This window comes from Salmo trutta, chromosome 11, assembly GCF_901001165.1.
Source record: "Salmo trutta chromosome 11, fSalTru1.1, whole genome shotgun sequence".
Lineage (NCBI taxonomy): Eukaryota > Metazoa > Chordata > Actinopteri > Salmoniformes > Salmonidae > Salmo > Salmo trutta.
The window spans coordinates 754,621-773,419 of record NC_042967.1 but is presented as its reverse complement, the minus strand read 5'-3'; the positions used below and the strand labels follow the sequence as shown (position 1 = coordinate 773,419).

The following is an 18,799-nucleotide window of genomic DNA, read 5'->3' as shown; positions in this document are numbered from 1 at the left end:
AAGGTCGTAAAATAAAACATAGCTAGTGTGCTTTATTGTAGCTAGCTAGTTAGGTGGCTGACGTTAGCAGATATTTCTTGTCAAGGATCAGCTGACTTGATACGGTCTTTTGTAGGATACTGACTTGATAGCGTTACAATAAAGTTAACTGTCTGTCTTTATGCTAGCTAACGCTTCCATTTGAGATGTGGATGTTTTACTTGAGCTAGCAAGCTACTACTGGCTTTCCCCATCAATCAAGCCTGCACTGAAGTGTTATATGCAGTGTCTTGTAGTGAAATAAAATAACTTTACCAGAATGCCTTGGTTACTTTTGGTACTGACTGTGTCTGTCTTTCTTCTAGCTAGGTAACTACTAACGTTAGCTAGCTTAACAGTAACTAGCTAACGTTAGTGATATCAAGGAACTTCCACATCTTGTTAACGTACACCCAGGGACTGTTTTACTAGCTCTTCCATTAGAAATGTGGATGTTTTACTTGATCAATAAAACCTGCAATTAAGTGCTACTATATATGCATTGTCCTGTGGTGAAATAAAATAGCTAAATGCATGTGGCATTGGGTACTGCAAAAGTGCTTTTTAGACTCTTAGTTTAGACTCACAGTTAGCTAGCTACTGTAGCTAACATTATGTAGGTAGCTAGATTGTAAGAAGCAGTTTGTCAACAAATGCAGTGCATATAGCCTAAACATTGCTAATGCTGGTTTGATTAAATATGTCAATTATTGATGATTGAAGGGTCACCTATAGGCTACCGTTTTGGAATTTAAATGAAGTATTAACCAGCTGAGAATATCGAATATAAAATGATGTATCGTTCTTCAGTTCTCGACCAGAGTGATGAAGGAGACACCTGTTATGTACAGCCCCAAAGAACTGGAGGGCGACGTGGATCACTCGTTTTTCGACAACGATGGTGATTGTGACATCAGCAAAGAGCAAGGGAAGAGTGAAAGAAAGAGTGAAATAAGCTCTGAGGCTAGAAAGGAGCCAGACATCCAGCCGGAGGCTCCACAGACAGAGCAATGTAGTGGTACAGAGAGGTCCGGTGGTGATACCTCAACCGAGGACAGAGGAGAAGGGTCATGGCTTTGAGGCCGAAGAGAGGAGCAGCTGGTCTTCTAGCATATCTTCCATTAAATCAGAGGTAGGCATGATAATGGTGAGGCTATTTGGTGAATGGCTGTAAGAAAGGCATGAACAATGATAGTCTGATGAAAATAACCACTGTCGTATTTTACCCTTTCCCTTGTGACTTTTTCCGACCCCTTTACCCAGGTCAAGGTAAAGTCACAAGGAAAGGGCAACGAGTACTTTATTATTAGGGGCTCCCGAGTGGCGCAGCGGTCAAAGGCACTTCATCTCAGTGCTAGAGGCGTCACTACAGACCCTGGTTCGATTCTAGGCTGTATCACAACCGGCCGTGATTGGGAGTCCCATTGGATGGCGCACAATTGGTCCAGCGTTGTCCGGGTTAGGGTTTGGCCGGGGTAAGCCCTCATTGTAAATAAGAATTTGTCCTTAACTGACTTGCCTAGTTAAATAAAAATGTTTAATAAATTATAAAATCAGAATGCACCCTAACTGTAATAAATGTACAGGGCACATGCAGGCATAACCGCATGCAGGAGTAATAACTTGTACAAGGCAAGTTGTGGGGCTCCCGAGTGGCGCAGCGGTCTAAGGCACTGCATCTCAGTGCTAGAGCCGTCACTACAGACCTTGGTTCGATTCCAGGCTGTTTCACATCCGGCCGTGATTGGGAGTCCCATAGGGCAGCACACAATTGGCTCAGCGTCGTCCGGGTTAGGGCTTGGCCAGGTTAGGGTAGGCCGTCATTGTAAATAAGAATTTGTTCTTAACTGACTTGCCTAGTTTAATAAAGGTTAAATATGTATATATTTTTTTAAAGTCTGTGTGGCTTCGTCATTCTACTTTACGCCATAAGGTGGCATTAGCCACTCAATACAACTGCCCAGGCTTGGGGTCCTTTGGGATTGAGGCCTAATCAATGTCAAGGAAGCATTATTATTTGGAATTCGAAATAAAGATATATGATTTAATCCTAAAGATGTCCATTAGTATTCCAATTGTTTTTATACAATACAGTACAGATTTAGAACAAACAGCTGTCACATAAAATGCGATCCTCATCATTCATGTTCTTAGTGGCAATCACTTTCAAAAAACATGTCCTTCAAAAGCTTGAATAGAGTTCCATGACCAGGGATCTGATTAATAAAAACATGTCTAACCATGGTCTGTTGTAACATTTGTAGTAGTTGTAAACTATATTCACTTACCTGTCTAGTCTGTGGTGAAGGACGGCAGCGGTGCAGAGGAGGTATCTAGCATCAACTCCAAGAGCTCCAGCGACATCCGCATGGCGTCATTGGCAGAGGAGCAGGAAGAAGGCGCAGATAATGATGAAGATGGCAATCACCAGAGCCAAGATGAAAGCGAGGAAGAGTCAGGGAGGCCACCGGGTCAAAGGTTTCAAGATTTAATTATTTATGAATCCCATATTTCCTTATCTCAAAATTTAAATGAGGCATACAATTTCTTATCTTCATGTATTTATTATTTTATCTATTTATTATTTATAAATTACCATTGAGATTATAAATATATTTTCCAAAGGAGACCTGGCCAATATACAGTTGAAGTCGGAAGTTTACATACACCTTAGCCAAATACATTTAAACTCAGTTTTTCACAATTCCTGATATTTAATCCTAGTAAAAAATTCCCTGTTTTAGATCAGTTAGGATCACCACTTTATTTTAAAAATGTGAAATGTCAGAATAATAGTAGAGAGAATGATTTATTTCAGCTTTAATTTCTTTCACCACATTCCCAGTGGGTCAGAAGTTTACATACACTCAATTAGTATTTGGTAGCATTGCCATTAAATTGTTTAACTTGGGTCAAACGTTTCGGGTAGCCTTCCACAAGCTTCCAACAATAAGTTGGGTGAATGTTGGCCCATTCCTCCTGGCAGAGCTGGTGTAGCTGAGTCAGGTTTGTAGGCCTCCTTGTTCGCACATGCTTTTTCAGTTCTGCCCACAAATTTTCTGTAGGATTGAGGTCAGGGCTTTGTGATGGCTACTCCAATACCTTGACTTTTTTGTCCTTAAGCCATTTTGCCACAACTTTGGAAGTATGCTTAGGGTCATTATCCATTTGGAAGACCCATTTGCGACCAAGCTTTAACTTCCTGACTGATGTCTTGAGATGTTGCTTCAATATATCACATAATTTTTCATCCTCATGATGCCATCTATTTTGTGAAGTGCACCAGTCCCTCCTGCAGCAAAGAACCCCCACAACATGATGCTGCCACCCCCGTGCTTCACGGTTGGGATGGTGTTCTTCGGCTTGCAAGCCTCCCCCTTTTTCCTCCAAACATAACGATGATCATAATGGCCAAACTGTTCTATTTTTGTTTCGTCAGACCAGAGGACATTTCTCCAAAAAGTACGATCTTTGTCCCCATGTGCAGTTGCAAACTGTAGTCTGGCTTTTTTATAGCGGTTTTGGAGCAGTGGCTTCTTCCTTGCTGAGCTGCCTTTCAGGTTATGTTGATATAGGACTCGTTTTACTGTGGATATAGATACTTTTGTACCTGTTTCCTCCAGCATCTTCACAAGGTCCTTTGCTGTTGTTCTGGGATTGATTTGCACTTTTCGCACCAAAGTACGTTCATCTCTAGGAGACAGAACGTGTCTCCTTCCTGAGCGGTATGACGGCTGCGTAGTCCCATGGTGTTTATACTTGCGTACTATTGTTTGTACAGATGAACGTGGTACCTTCAGGCGTTTGGAAATCGTTCCCAAGGATGAACCAGACTTGTGGAGGTCTACAATTTTTTTTCTGATGTCTTGGCTGATTTCTTTAGATTTTCCCATGATGTCAAGCAAAGAGGCACTGACTTTGAAGGTAGGCCTTGGAATACATCCATAGGTACACCTCAAATTGACTCAAATGATGTCAATTAGCCTATCAGAAGCTTCTAAAGCCATGACATCATTTTCTGGAATTTTCCAAGCTGTTTAAAGGCACAGTCAACTTAGTGTATTTAAACTTCTGACCCACTGGAATAAGTGAAATAATCTGTCTGTAAACAATTGTTAGAAAATATACTTGTGTCATGCACAAAGTAGATGTCCTAACCGTCTTGCCAAAACTATAGTTTGTTAACAAGAAATTTGTGGAGTGGTTGAAAAACGAGTTTTAATGACGCCAACCTAAGTGTATGTAAACTTCCGACTTCAACTGTAGCAGCAAACAGGCATGTAACATTATGCAGGGGTGTCAAACTCATTTCAGGTGAGGGGAGTTCTTAACTAATCAGTGACCTTAACTCAATGAGTTCCACCGTAATGCTGGTGCATTTTGGACTTATAACCCCTTTTAAACATTTTGTGTTTGAGCTAAAGACTTCTGAGTTGGACCATTGGAAGTGTCTATTTCTTCTGCATCCATAGATACCAATTCTTAATCAGAGAGGTACGGGGGGCTGCCTTAATCGACATCCATATCATCGGTGCCCGGGGAGCAGTTGTTTTTGGGGGTGCCTTGCTCATTAGTCTGTGATTAACGGGGACTGAACTAGAGCAGTGTTTGTGAGACAAGTGTGGATCCTTAAGGGGACCGGGGCCGGGTCTTTTTACAAAAACATCTGTGGAGTCCTAATGGTTTGAGCTACAAACTATTAAAAGCTATCTACTCTGAGACTCTCACAAACATGCACATGTAACATGTTTTGCTTTATGAAGCTCACAAGCTACACAGGAGTTGTTAGAAGGAAAGGGGGTCTTCTACATACAAGATCATAGGAAATCCCATGACGTAGTGTCTATAATACTGTAATAAGGTCACATAGTTGCTGTCAAAAACTCCAAACTCTACACAGTTGTCACTGACTAGTTGGATATTAATTTGCCACTGAGATGTATTTCTTTCTTTTGACATTTGTCAATAAAACTCATGAATGCAGCTGTTTATGTCAAATTATTTTGTGTTCTACTTGTAGCCCTGGTTGTCCTGCAAATACAATGGTAAAACACTTAATTGTGAGGCTAATTATAGGGGCTGGACATGCAGATAAATGAAAGTCAGATAAATGGAAAGCCAATTTTGCTAGGGCCTCAGGGCTGATAGGGTTAATTGATCAGTCAAGTACAAGGGAGGAGCGAAAACCTGCAGACACTCGGCCCTCCATGGAATGATTTTGACACCTGTGCATTACAGACATTAAATCAACAGTATAGTGTTCCAATATGCAGGCAAAATAAAAAATCACAAAATACAGACAAAACTAAAAGCATTCACATCCTCTGTTTACCAGGTTGTGTTCTTATCTAGACTGCCATATCATTCAGTTGGATTTTGGAAGCCTTTGTTTCTGGAGCTATCTGAGAAAGTGGTGGTTTACATGTGTTTTTATATTAATCTGATGACTTATGTATCGAATCAACTAACTAGGTTTAATTGTTACTCGATTAAATTGATTAAATTAATAATGTAACAATTAGCTCATTAGGATTTGGGACACCACGGAAGAAGTTGTTTAACGAGTTACCATCTCCCGAATTAAACTCTAGATGATATATAAGATGTATATCGATAACAGTCGTTTATTAATCATTACCTCATATCAGTCTCAAAATTCTGAAATTCGCATACTCTTTGCATCTGCACAAACGCCAGCTTTACTGATCATTCCGTACCACACAAATTAATTTAATTATTTATTTACTAACTAACTAAGTAATAACACAGGATACACACACACAGTATAGGTTATTGATTAGAAACTTAATACGATGGAAACAGGTCCTTATCGGACTACCAACAACATGACTGCTTGTTTATCAAAAGAGGGAGGAGTAGAGAGGGGAAAAGGGAGAAAGAATGAGAGACAACACTTATACACTTGTAACTACGCTCACAGTAATCCTAATACTTTGCCCCCGAACCCGTAGATACCCCCCCACCCGTTTGGGGTAAGAAATAATTAATGTATATACGTGTTTGAATGTCTTCCTTTGTTGTTTATCTCTGTTTGACCCAGGCCTTTGTGAAAAGGGTTCCGTTGGGCCTTCCACCGAGCTCTTAAGTGTAAGGCTCTGATTGTCCACAAGAGGTCACAATGTCCTTCTTAGTTGTCTGTGGCTTCAATGCCTTGTACCGTAGTCTAAAGCAGAGCTAAAAGGGTGGTGTTTACATTCACTCGTTCTGGAAGAGTGGTCCTCTGAAGACAGCTAATAAGCCGTGTTGATGATCCCCAGTGGGGTGATGAGAGCAGTGTAGCCGACGATGGTTTGAAGAGAGTAACAGGATGGTCCTACTTAAATTCACTTTCATAGATACAGTACTTAGAACAGCTACTCAGCCGTAACATTGATTGTTAGAGAGGCTACTTGTCGTCTTCACCTCATGTTGATTTTCAGGGTTGTAACCAATGGAGGCCTAAGCTGCAGCTTGAGTCCTTCGGGTCTGATATGTTAATTATCAACTCATCCTTTATACACTCTGGTAAAAAGGGGCTGTTCCATCATGCTGACACGCTCTCTGAGCTCTCTTGGTGGTGGCTACTTACTGGGGCAAAGTATCATCAAAACTATGATCTCGTTAGAAAACTAAAATCACATTCCTATCTTAAAAACAATACTCTAATCATCTTTGATATTTCAGGAAAAAGTCCTGACATAAACCGTGTGTATACTGTTCAAGTTACAATATTTTTGTTATAATATTTTTATACCATTTTTAATGACATCACAAAATAGACATTAGTTTTCCTCTCATCATTCCCCAATTGGGATGTTAGGAATATTGATCCAGTGTTCACTTTTGGACGTTAGAGTTTTTCGGCGGCAAAAAGTCTCTGTAACAAAGCCACATTCCAATCACCAATACTAAAGGCCAAAAGAGTCCTCTGCTGCATACAGTTCACGACCGGGCGTGAGTTGACACAAAACCCCCACCTCAATCCCTCCTTCTACCAGACACCTCTGCAGGTGAGAGGGGTCTGGTGGAAGTTGATCCATTGTAAACCTGATTTTTGGATCCTCACAGGAGAGTCATGACACAGCTAACTAACAAAATGTTCATCTGCTGCTTCCTCCTCTGTCATCTCTCCCTCCTCTCTCTGAAACCTTCCTTAGTTGCCTGGGGAGTGGCCTGGCCATCGTCTGCCCTAGTGGAGGCAGTAACAGGAAGAACTACTCCTTTAGCATCGACGAGGTGCGGCAGACCGACCGGGAGAATCAGAGGCTGCTGCGCCAGCTGTCACTCCCCTCGACCCACTCGCGACCAGGCAGCACAGGGGGCACCAGCACCACCAGTAGCTCCAGGAGGAGAGCCAATGGAGGAGGAGGGAGTCCGCCCCCTGTCCGCCTCTACCACAGTGCCCTCAACAGGCAGCATGAGCAGCAGCGCATCGAGAAGGAGAACCTGGTGTGTGTTCTTCTCTTTTTGTGTGTTTAACTTATCTTTTGTCATTGGGTGTTTGGCTTTATTGTTTCAACGTTACATTGCGTTTATTGGGATTTTTGTTTATTTCAAGCTGAAATGAGTCAAGACTTGCTTTAAAGTGGATGTACAGTGCCAAAAGTATTTGCCCCTTTTCTGATTTTCTCTATTTTTGCAGCTAAAGTTGGCACAACCAGTTTTTGAGTGTAAGGTGGCAATTACTTTTTCACACAGGGACATTGTGTGTTGCGTAACTTTGTTTATGAAATTAATGAAATAGGTATGTAATTGTTGTGTTATTTGTTCACTCAAGTTCCCTTTAGCTAATATTAGGTTTTGGTTGAAGATCTGATAACATTCCGTATCAAACATATGCAACAGTAGAGAAAATTAGAAAGTGGGCAAATACTTTTTCACAGTACTGTAGCTTGAAAAAGTAACCCTTTACTGCCAAGAACTCTTCCATGTTATGTACAGACTAAAAGTTAGAACGTCCTTAAATGAGGCCTTGCTGGCTAAACCCAAAGTCCCAGATAATCCTCCAAAGGTCAATATTTATGGGAATTTTCAGGAAAACATATGTAATGGACATTTCGGTTCCATTTTCACACAAACTGCTGTCTGCACACACACTTTTAGTCCAAAAACTATAATCATCTACCTGTGAGGCAGTGGAGGCTCATCAGAGGAGGAAGGGGAGGACCATCCTCCTCAGTGAATTTCATAAAAATAGAAATTGTAAAACTTTTAAAAAGTTATCATTTTTAGATAAAACTATACTAAATATAATCACGTCACAAAATAATTGATTAAAACACACACGGTGTAGCTGACATGTTGTCCACCCAATCAAAGGATCAGAGAATGAATCTAGTACTGAAAGTATAAGCTACAGCTAGCTAGCACTGTAGTGCATAAAATATGGTGAGTAGTTGACACAAAGAGAGAGAAAGACAATAGTTGAACAGTTTTGAACAAATACATTTCTTCCAAACTGAAGGAGAAGCATGAGAGAAATATACAGTGCATTTGGAAAGTGTTCAGACCCCTTCACTTTTTCCACATTTTGTTACATTACAGACTTATTCTAAAATGTATTAAATGATTGTTTTCCCCTCATCACTCTACACACAGTCTCCCATGATGACAAAGCGAAAACAGGTTTTTCAAAATTTTTGCAAATGCTTTACAAATTAAAAACAGATACATTTGATGAAACCAAGGTTGAAATCTTTGGTCTGAATGCCAAGTGTCACGTCTGGAGGAAACCTGGCACCATCCCTACAGTAAAGCATAGTGGTGGCAGCATCATGCTGTGGGGATGTTTTTCAGCAGCATAGATTGGGAGAATAGTTAGGATTGAGGCAAAGATGAAGTGAGCGAAGGACAGAGAGATCCTTGATGAAAACCTAGCTCCAGAGCACTCAGAACCTCAGACTGGGGCGAAGGTTCGCCTTCCAACAGGACAACAAACCTAAGCACACAGCCAAAACAATACAGGAGTGGCTTCGGGACAAGTCTTTGAGTGGCCCAGCCAGAGCCCGGACTTGAACACGATCTAACATCTTTGGAGAGACCTGAAAATAGCTGTGCAGCAACGCTCCCCATCCAACCTGACAGACCTTGAAAGGATCTGCAGAGAATAATGGGAGAAACTCCCCAAATACAGGTGTTATTTTTTGTTTTATTTATCCTTTATTTAACTAGGCAAGTCAATTAAGAACAAATTCTTATTTACAATGACGGCCTACCCCAGCCTAAACAGGACAACGCTTGGCCAATTGTGCACCGCCTTATGGGACTCCCAATCACAGACAGATGTGATACAGCCTGGATTCAAACCAGAGACTGTAGTGAAGCCTCTTGCACTGCAATGCAGTGCCTTAGACCGCTGCGCCACTCTGGAGCCCTAAAGTGCTAAGCTTGTAGTGTCATATCCAAGAAGGCTCGAGGCTGTAATCGCTTCCAAAGGTGCTTCAACAAAGTACTGAGTAATGGGTCTGAATACTTATGTACATATGATATTTCAGTTTTTATTTGTAATAAATTTGCAAAAATTTGTAAAAACCTGTTTTTGCTTGTCATTATGGGGTATTGTGTGTAGATTAATGAGGGGAAAAAAACTATTTAATCAATTTTAGAATAAGGCTGTAACCTAACAAAATGTGGAAAAAGTCAAGGGGTCTCAATACTTTCCGAAGGCACTGAATGCTATATTTAGCTCACACAAATATACCGTAATTTCCGGACTATTAAGCACACCTGAATATAAGCCGCACCCACTGAATTTGTAAAAAAGTATTATTTTGAACATAAATAAGCCGCACATGTCTATAAGCCGCAGGTGCCTACCGGTACATTGAAACAAATTAACTTTACACAGGCTTTAACGAAACGCGGCTTGTAACAAAAATAAATAGGCTTTAACGAAACACGGCTTGTAACAAAAATAAATAGGCTTTAACGAAGCACGGCTTGTAACAAAAATAAATATGCTTTAACGAAACACGGCTTGTAACAAAAATAAATAGGCTTTAACGAAACACGGCTTGTAACAAAAATAAATAGGCTTTAACGAAGCACGGCTTGTAACAAAAATAAATAGGCTTTAACGAAACACGGCTTGTAACAAAAAATACAAAATTAACAGTAAACAGTAGCCTACCAAGAAAGTCATTGGTCACCATCTTCCTTCTCCTGTGCACTGAAACCACTGAAACCATCTCCTTCGGTGTCGGAGTTGAATAGCCTCAGAATTGCTTCATCCGATATTGGATCGTTTTCATTGTCGATCTCTTCACTTTCATCCGGAGGTAAATCCCCCGCTGAGCCCTCTTCAACACGCAGCAGTCCAGCCTTTCGAAACCCGTTGATGATAGTGGATTTTTTGACAATGCTCCACGCTGTCAGGACCCACTGGCAGACTTGACCATAAGTTGCTCTTCGCATGCAGCCCGTTTTAGTGAAGGATTTCTCCCCACTTGTCATCCAAGCCTCCCGCTGAACACGGAGCGCCACCTTAAATGCACGATTTACACTGATGTCGAGTGGCTGCAAATACTTTGTTGTACCCCAAGGAATCAGGGTGACAAAATGACTACCGTAATCAGAATGATGGGAAGTTTGAGAGCGCTCGATTTAATCTAAACAGTAAACAAAAATAGTTGTTTGACCTTAACCCGTTCGGCAATTTCATTGGTCTAATGAAAGCTTCATGCCGCCAAAAAACTGAGCATGTCACAGAATGTGTTTATTTTTTTTTTTTTTTTTAAAGCGGGAAAAATCCATATATTAGCCGCATCATTGTTTAAGCCGCGACGTTCAAAGCCTGGGAAAAAAGTTGCGGCTTATAGTCCGGAAATTACGGTAAGTGTTTTATTAGATCGTTGAGAAAAATATGTATTTAGCCAAATATACATATCAGAATTTAGCCTTACTAAAGTCTCTTTCTAAATGTTATACTATACTTTTAACAACAAAAATTTGTCAAAAGAGTAACGAAGATAATTTTGTCATCCAGTATGATATTTTCCTTTGTACATTTTCCTGTATCACCATTTTTTTTTAAAAGTGCGACTCTGGTGGGACTCGAACCCACAACCTTTGAATCACCTCGCATTCAGAAGCCTAGAAGTCCAATGCGCTATCCATTGCGCCACAGAGCCACCTGTTGCATGTTTGTGAAACTGAATCTTTTGAAGTGTGTGTGTGTGTGTGTGTGTGTGTGTGTGTGTGTGTGTGTGTGTGTGTGTGTGTGTGTGTGTGTGTGTGTGTGTGTGTGTGTGTGTGTGTGTGTGTGTGTGTGTGTGTGTGTGTGTGTGTGTGTGTGTGTGTGTGTGTGTGTGTGTGTGTGTGTGTGTGTGTGTGTGTGTGTGTGTGTGTGTGTGTGTGTGTGTGTGTGTGTGTGTGTGTGTGTGTGTGGAGCGAGAGCCTATTCAGGGAGAATTGCCAGGGGTGTGTCTGAGAGCACAGGCCGGTCAGTGAAAGCAGACACGGTATGGACACAGAGAAGAGAGACAGTAGCAGGTGCCTGTAGACACAACAGTGGTGGCAGCTCAGATTGACATTATTTAAAGTTCAAGGCCAAACCCAACCTCTACTCCAACAGCCCGGCACTATGAGAGATAATGGTTTTAACCACTGTAAATGTTTAATGTAAAGGTTGTATGGCACAGATTACTATATTTAAAATAGGTCATACCTATTCCTTCCTAGCACTCATACAATTTTTGGGTTGGATCTTGTCTTAAACTGGTTGAGCGCCTAATCTATTGCTCTCCAAACTTTATTTCAAGTATGGAAATATTAAACACAATTACGCACTGAGATAAAGGCATTCCATTAAAATAATCATGGCTGAGGTGGTCACCGGTGTTAGCAGTTGATGTTAATCTTTAATAACACAGACCCCAAAGCAAATCAGGGTGAGAAAAATAGGTTTATTCGAAGAGGACAAATCATATGGGGAAGTAACGTAAACTAACTCACTTTTGTACATCGTGCTGGTCCGTACAATTGATCTTTTTTTAGCGCCCAAAAACGTAATACTTCCAGATCAACTGTAATATCAACACCATTGTAAAGCACAATTTCTCCCCTTTCCAACAAAATCAATGACGAGACCTTCATGATGCCCATCTCTGCATGATTCAAGAGGGCAATGAGCTCCATCGGGTCTTTTTAAAAATGGCGGGTGGGGAAGCGAAACCTATTGCGTGATAGTGAGAAGGAGAGATGTTGTGTGAGGAAACTGCTTTTTTTCACTCAATCTGTCCAACTTATTACATTTACATTTATCACCTCTAAAATGTAAATAAAACACTAAAGAGTTTATGTAATGTGTCATTACATACCTATTTGAAGGTTTGTGTCGAATTTGAATCGGGTTTTAGGGCGGTGCTAAAGAGATCTTCAGAAGTGAACAGCGGCTTTTGAGAGTCATGATAGCTTGCAGTGATGACGCAAAAAATGACTAGGTATCCCCCCTTACTGTTCCTGTCCCTTTCTTGTTTTTAAACGGTGAGAGAAGTGCTACACCTGGTGGAGAGAGGCTGTAAGACAGAATTAGTTGCTTTATGCGTGCTGTACGTTACGCCATGGCACGTCACGATGTAACGTGCAGCATCGGAGGGGTCCGTTTTTTCAACTTTTCTCCAATACTATAGAGACATTACCATGTCAATCAACGCTTGAACAGAAACGTAGTTCACACCCCAGATTTTGATGTCAATACAGTCGCTACAGTCCCATTAGTTTTCTTTGTAGCCTCGTTTAAATGTCGCGGTTGCGCACATTTGTACGGAATGGGGTTAGCTTACGATGGTCATTCTCCCCTGTCCTCAGTGATGCTCTCCCAGTGATTCTCTCCTGTGATTATCTCCCCCGAACAAAGGAACAGGATCTAGTTTTATAACCCAGCCCTAGCCTGTGGTTGACCAATTAGAAGTCCTTGTAGTACAGCTGGGCAAATGGCCAAATAACAAGTATCCTATTTCAGGCTCACTGTATAGACAAATTCCTCCCAAGTAAAAACCTATCTAGTAAACTTCACATAGGGTGATGTGTCGACGCAGAAAGAGGCATCTTTGCAATTGCACTGTTCGACACCCCTATATGGATGTGGTATAATTGATGGATTTTAAATTAACCTCAAGTATTGGGAGCAGCATAGTCTCTCTTGTCTCTAGCACTGCTTTTAAATTGATAGTTAAGCTATTTTACATTTTTAGATACAGTGCGTTCAGAAAGTATTAATACCCCTTGACTTATTCCACATTTTGTTGTGTTACAGTTTGAATTCAAAATGTATTAAATTGTTTTTTTTCTCACCCATCTACGCACAATACCCCATAATGACAAAGTGAAAACATGTTTTAAATTCTTTTGCTAATTTATTGAAATTTAAATACTAAATATCTCATTTGCATAATTATTCACAACCCTGGGTCTTTCAGGTATCTTAGACCTTTGCACACCTGGATTGTACAATATTCGCCCATTATTCTTTTCAAAATTCTTTAAACTCTGTCAAATTGGTTGTTGATCATTGCTAGACAACCATTTTCAAGTCTTGTCATAGATTTTCCAGCAGATTTAAGTCAAAACTGTAATTCGGCCACTCAGGAACATACAGTCAGGTCCATAAATAATTGGACAGTGACCAAGTTATTATGAATGAATGAATGAATGAATGAATTATGATTTTAGCTGTCTACCACAGCATATTGGAGTTGAAATTAAATTATGAATATGAGCTGAAAGTGCAGACTTTCAGCTTTAATTTGAGGGTATTTACATCCAAATCTGGTGAACGGTGTAGGAATTACAGCACTTTTTAAATGTGGTCTCCCCCCCTTTTTAAAGGTCCAAAAGTAATTGGACAATTGGCTGCTCAGCTGTTCCGTGGCCAGGTGTGTGTTATTCCCTCAGCAAATAAAAGATGTAGAGATGATTTCAAGTTTGGCATTTGCCTTTGGAATCTGTTGCTGTTAACCCTCAATTTGAAGTCCAAAGAACTGTCACTGCCAGTAAAGCAAGCCATCATTAGGCTGAATAATCTAAAAAAAAAACATCAGAGAGATAGCAAAAACATTAGGTGTGGCCAAATCAACTATTTGGTACATTCTTAAAAAGAAAGAACGCACTGGTGAGCTCAGGAACACCAAAAGGCCCGGAAGACCACAGAAAAACAACTGTGGTGGATGACAGAATAATTATTTCTCTGGTGAAGAAAAAAACCCATCACAACAGTTGGCCAGATCAAGAACACCCTCCAGGAGGTAGGCGTATTTGTGTTTAACCTCTCTGGGCCAGTGGGACGCTTGCGTCCCACCTACTCAACAGCCAGTGTAATCCCGTGGCGCAATATTCAAATACCTTAGAAATGCTATTACTTCAATTTCTCAAACATATGACTATTTTACACCATTTTAAAGACAAGACTCTCGTTAATCTAACCACACTGTCCGATTTCAAAAAGGCTTTACAACGAAAGCAAAACATTAGATTATGTCAGCAGAGTACCCAGCCAGAAATAATCAGACACCCATTTTTCAAGCTAGCATATAATGTCACATAAACCCAAACCACAGCTAAATGCAGCACTAACCTTTGATGATCTTCATCAGATGACAATCCTAGGACATTATGTTATACAATACATGCATGTTTTGTTCAATCAAGTTCATATTTATATCAAAAAACAGCTTTTTACATTAGCATGTGACTAGCATGTGACTAGCATTCCCACCGAACACTTCCGGTGAATTTACTAAATTACTCACGATAAACGTTCACAAAAAACATAACAATTATTTTAAGAATTATAGATACAGAACTCCTTTATGCACTCGCTATGTCCGATTTTAAAATAGCTTTTCGGTGAAAGCACATTTTGCAATATTCTGAGTAGATAGCCCGGCCATCACAGGCTAGCTATTTTGACACCCACCAAGTGTGGTACTAACCAAACTCCGATTTACTATTAGAAAAGTTTGATTACCTTTGCTGTTCTTCATCAGAATGCACTCCCAGGACTTCTACTTCAATAACAAATGTTGGTTTGGTTCCAAATAATCCATAGTTATATCCAAATAGCGGCGTTTTGTTCGTGCGTTCAAGACACTATCCGAAGGGTAAAGAAGGGCCCGACGCGTTTTGTGACAAAAAAATGCAAAATATTCCATTACCGTACTTCGAAGCATGTCAAACGCTGTTTAAAATCAATTTTTATGCTATTTTTCTCGTAAAAAAGCGATAATATTCCGACCGGGAGTCATTGTTTTCGTTCAAAGAGAGAGAAAGTAAACATGGTGTCGGCTCGTGCACGCGCCTCCAGTCTCATTGTCCTCAGATCGACCATTATCCAAATGCGCTAATGTTTTTCAGCCATGGCCTGCAAAGCCACCATTCATCGTTCTGGCGCCTTCTGAGAGCCTATGGGAGCGTTAGAAAATGTCACGTTATGCCAGAGATCCCCTGTTTTGGTTAGAGATGATCAAGAAGGCCAAGATAAAGTCAGAGAGAGCGCTTCCTGTTTGGAATCTTCTCAGGTTTTGGCCTGCCAAATGAGTTCTGTTATACTCACAGACACCATTCAAACAGTTTTAGAAACTTTAGGGTGTTTTCTATCCAAATCAAACAATTATATGCATATTCTAGTTACTGGGCAGGAGTAGTAACCAGATTAAATCGGGTACGTTTTTTATCCGGCCGTGCAAATACTGCCCCCTATCCCTAACAGGTTTTAAGGCAACAATCAAGAGAAGACTTCAACCGAGTAAATACAGAGGGTTTACCACAAAAAACAATGGTTTTACCACAACCATTGGTAAGCCTCAAAAAGAGGAAGACCAGATCAGAGTTTGCCAAAAAACATCTAAAAAAGCCTGTACAGTTGTCAGGATTCACCTAGCGGTCATGATTTGGGGCTGTACAGATGTTTGATGTATTAGAATAATTGATTCTGCTTATGTTATATTAATAGAAGGGGAGGGGTTATAAGACCCCTCCCTCCTTACATTTATAGGGTACTAGACTACAGATTAACAATATATATATTCATTGTAGAGGTTTAGTATTCCACAATTGTTTTTTAGTTCTCTCTCTTTCTTATAAAAAGGCCCCTCTTATAATGTGTGACTGAGACAGAACTCTACAGCGGAGTGTGGGAGATAAGAGAGTATAGCTATGGATGCAGGGTTTTGGTCTCAGGAGTAAAAAGGTAATGACGTAGTCAGTGACATCACTAAGGCGGGACTTCGGTTTAATAAAACAACTTGAGACCTTTTGTTTGATGCAGAACTTACTCGGAAACATGCGTGCTATGTTCCTGATTGTCAACTTCTGTCTGCAATTGCATTAATAAAGGGTTTTGAATGATTTAATTAATTATATTGTCATAATGCTAATTTCACCAATGAGCCAATGATGATACGAAAGAAACGAACCCTAACACAGATCTGGAACAACATCCTATGGACAGATGAGGCAGCAGGTAGCTTAGTGGTTAGAGTGTTGGACCAGTAACTGAAAGGTTGCTAGATCGAATCCCTGAGCTGACAAGTTAAAAATCTGTCGTTCTGCCCCTGAACAAGGCAGTTAACCCACTGTTCCTAGGCCATAGTAAATAAGAATTTGTTCTTAACTGACTTGGTTAAATTTAAAAAAAAAATATTGGATTTGCTCCAAACATAGCACTTGGTATTTGGGACAAAATAAGGAAGGACGCCTGTATCTTTGTAGTAACTGGGTATATTGATACACCATCCAAAGTGTAATTAATAACTTCACCATGCTCAAAAGGATATTCAAATCAAATTGTATTTGTCACATGCGCTGAATACAGCAGGTGTAGACCTTACCGTGAAATGCTTACTTGCAAGCCCTTAACCAACAATGCCGTTCAAGAAATAGAGTTAAGAAAATGTTCACTAAATAAACTAAAGTACATTTTTTTTATAAAAAGTAGCACAATAAAATAACAATATTGAGGCTATATACAGGGGGTACTGGTACCGAGTCAATGTGCGGGAGTACAGATTAGTCGAGGTAATTTGTACATGTAGGTAGGGATAAAGGTAATCAAATGCATAGATAATAAATAGCGAGTAGTAGCGGGGGGTCAATGTAAATTTTCTGGGTGGCCATTTGATTAATTGTTCAGCAGTCTTATGGCTTGGGGGTAGAAGCTGTTAATTAAGGAGCCTTTTGGACTTGGTACTCCGGTACTGCTTGCCGTGCGGTAGCGGAGAGAACAGTCTATGACTTGGGTGACTGGAGTCTTTGACAATTTGTTGGGCCTTCCTCTGACACCGCCTAGGATATAGGTCCTGGATGGCAGGAAGCTTGACCCCAGTGATGTACTGGGTCGTACGCACTACCCTCTGTTGCGCCTTACGGTCGGATGCTGAGCAGTTGACATACCAGGTGGTGATGCAACTGCTCAGGATGCTCTCGATGATGCAACTGTAGAATTTTTTGAGGATCTGGGGACCCATGCCAAATCTTTTCAGTCTCCTGAGGGGGAAAAGGTCTTGTCGTGCCCTCTTCATGACTGTCTTCGTGTGTTTGGACCATAATAGTTTGTTGGTGATGTGGACACCAAGGAACAGTCTCAACGTCAACAGTGAAGAGGTGACTCCGGGGTGCTGGCATTCTAGGCAGAGTTGCAAAGAAAAAGCCATATCTCAGACTGGCCAATAAAAAGAAAAGATTAAGATGGGCAAAAGAACACAGACACTGGACAAAGGAACTCTGCCTAGAAGGCCAGCATCCCGGAGTCGCCTCTTCACTGTTGACATTGAGACTGGTGTTTTGCGGGTACTATTTAATGAAGCTGCCAGTTGAGGACTTGTGAGGCGTCTGTTTCTCAAACTAGACACTAATGTACTTGTCCTTTACCTCACTTGTGGACCGGGGCCTCCCACTCCTCTTTCTTTTCTGGTTAGAGCCAGTTTGAGCTGTTCTGTGAAGGGAGTAGTACACAGCATTGTACCAGATCTTCAGTTTCTCGCATGGAATAGTCTTCATTTCTCAGAACAAGAATAGACTGCCGTGTCTCAGAAGAAAGGACTTTATTTCTGGCCATTTTAAGCCTGTAATCGAACCCACAAATGCTGATGCTCCAGATACTCAACTAGTCTAAAGAAGGCCAATTTTATTGCTTCTTTAATCAGAAAAACAGTTTTCAACTGTGCTAACATAATTGCAAAAGGGTTTTCTAATGATCAATTAGCCTTTTAAAATGATTAACTTGGATTAGCTAACACAACTTGCCATTGGAACACAGGAGTGATGGCTGCTGATAATGGGCCTCTGTACGCCTATGTAGATATTCCATAAAAAAATCTGCTGTTTCCAGCTACAATAGTCATTTACAACATTAACAATGTCGACACTGTATTTATGATCAATTTTCTGTTATTTTAATGGACAAAAAAATAGATTTTCTTTCAAAAACAAGGACATTTCTAAGTGACTCCAAACTTTTGAACGGTAGTGTATATTTTTTTCTCCCACCCGTCTACCAATAAGTACCCTTTGCGAGGCATTGAAAAACCTCCTTGGTCTTTGTGGTTGAATCTGTTTTTGAAATGCACTACTCGACTGAGGGACTTTACAGATAATTGCATGTGTGGGGTACAGAGATTACGTAGTCATTAAAAAAGTATGTCAAACACTATTATTGCACACACAGTGAGACCATGCAACTTATTATGTGACTCCTGATCATATTTAGGCTTGCCATTTCAAAGGGGTTGAATACTTAATGGCTCAAGACATTTCAGCTTTAATTTTGTATTAATTTGTAAAAAGA

At 40.5% G+C, this 18,799-nt stretch overlaps 1 protein-coding gene and 1 non-coding gene across 4 annotated transcripts in view; one reads left to right on the top strand and one right to left on the bottom strand.

The window, feature by feature from the left end:
- Positions 1-18,799, top strand: part of LOC115202057 (cilia- and flagella-associated protein 97-like) — a 30,592-nt gene that overhangs the window by 274 nt on the left and 11,519 nt on the right. The window contains exons 2-4 of one of the 3 annotated variants that reach the window (XM_029765914.1): positions 829-1,150; positions 2,315-2,496; positions 7,176-7,467. In XM_029765914.1, coding sequence (XP_029621774.1) covers positions 2,387-2,496; positions 7,176-7,467 — 402 coding nt within the window. In that variant the 5' untranslated portion in view covers positions 829-1,150; positions 2,315-2,386. Of the gene's footprint in view, positions 1-828; positions 1,166-1,455; positions 1,494-2,314; positions 2,497-7,175; positions 7,468-18,799 lie in introns of those variants that run through there. The other 2 variants (XM_029765913.1, XM_029765915.1) reach the window with 2 other exon arrangements.
- trnar-ucu (transfer RNA arginine (anticodon UCU)) lies at positions 11,056-11,147 on the bottom strand. The gene is given in 2 exon segments: positions 11,056-11,091; positions 11,111-11,147. It is a non-coding gene; the product is annotated as a tRNA-Arg (tRNA).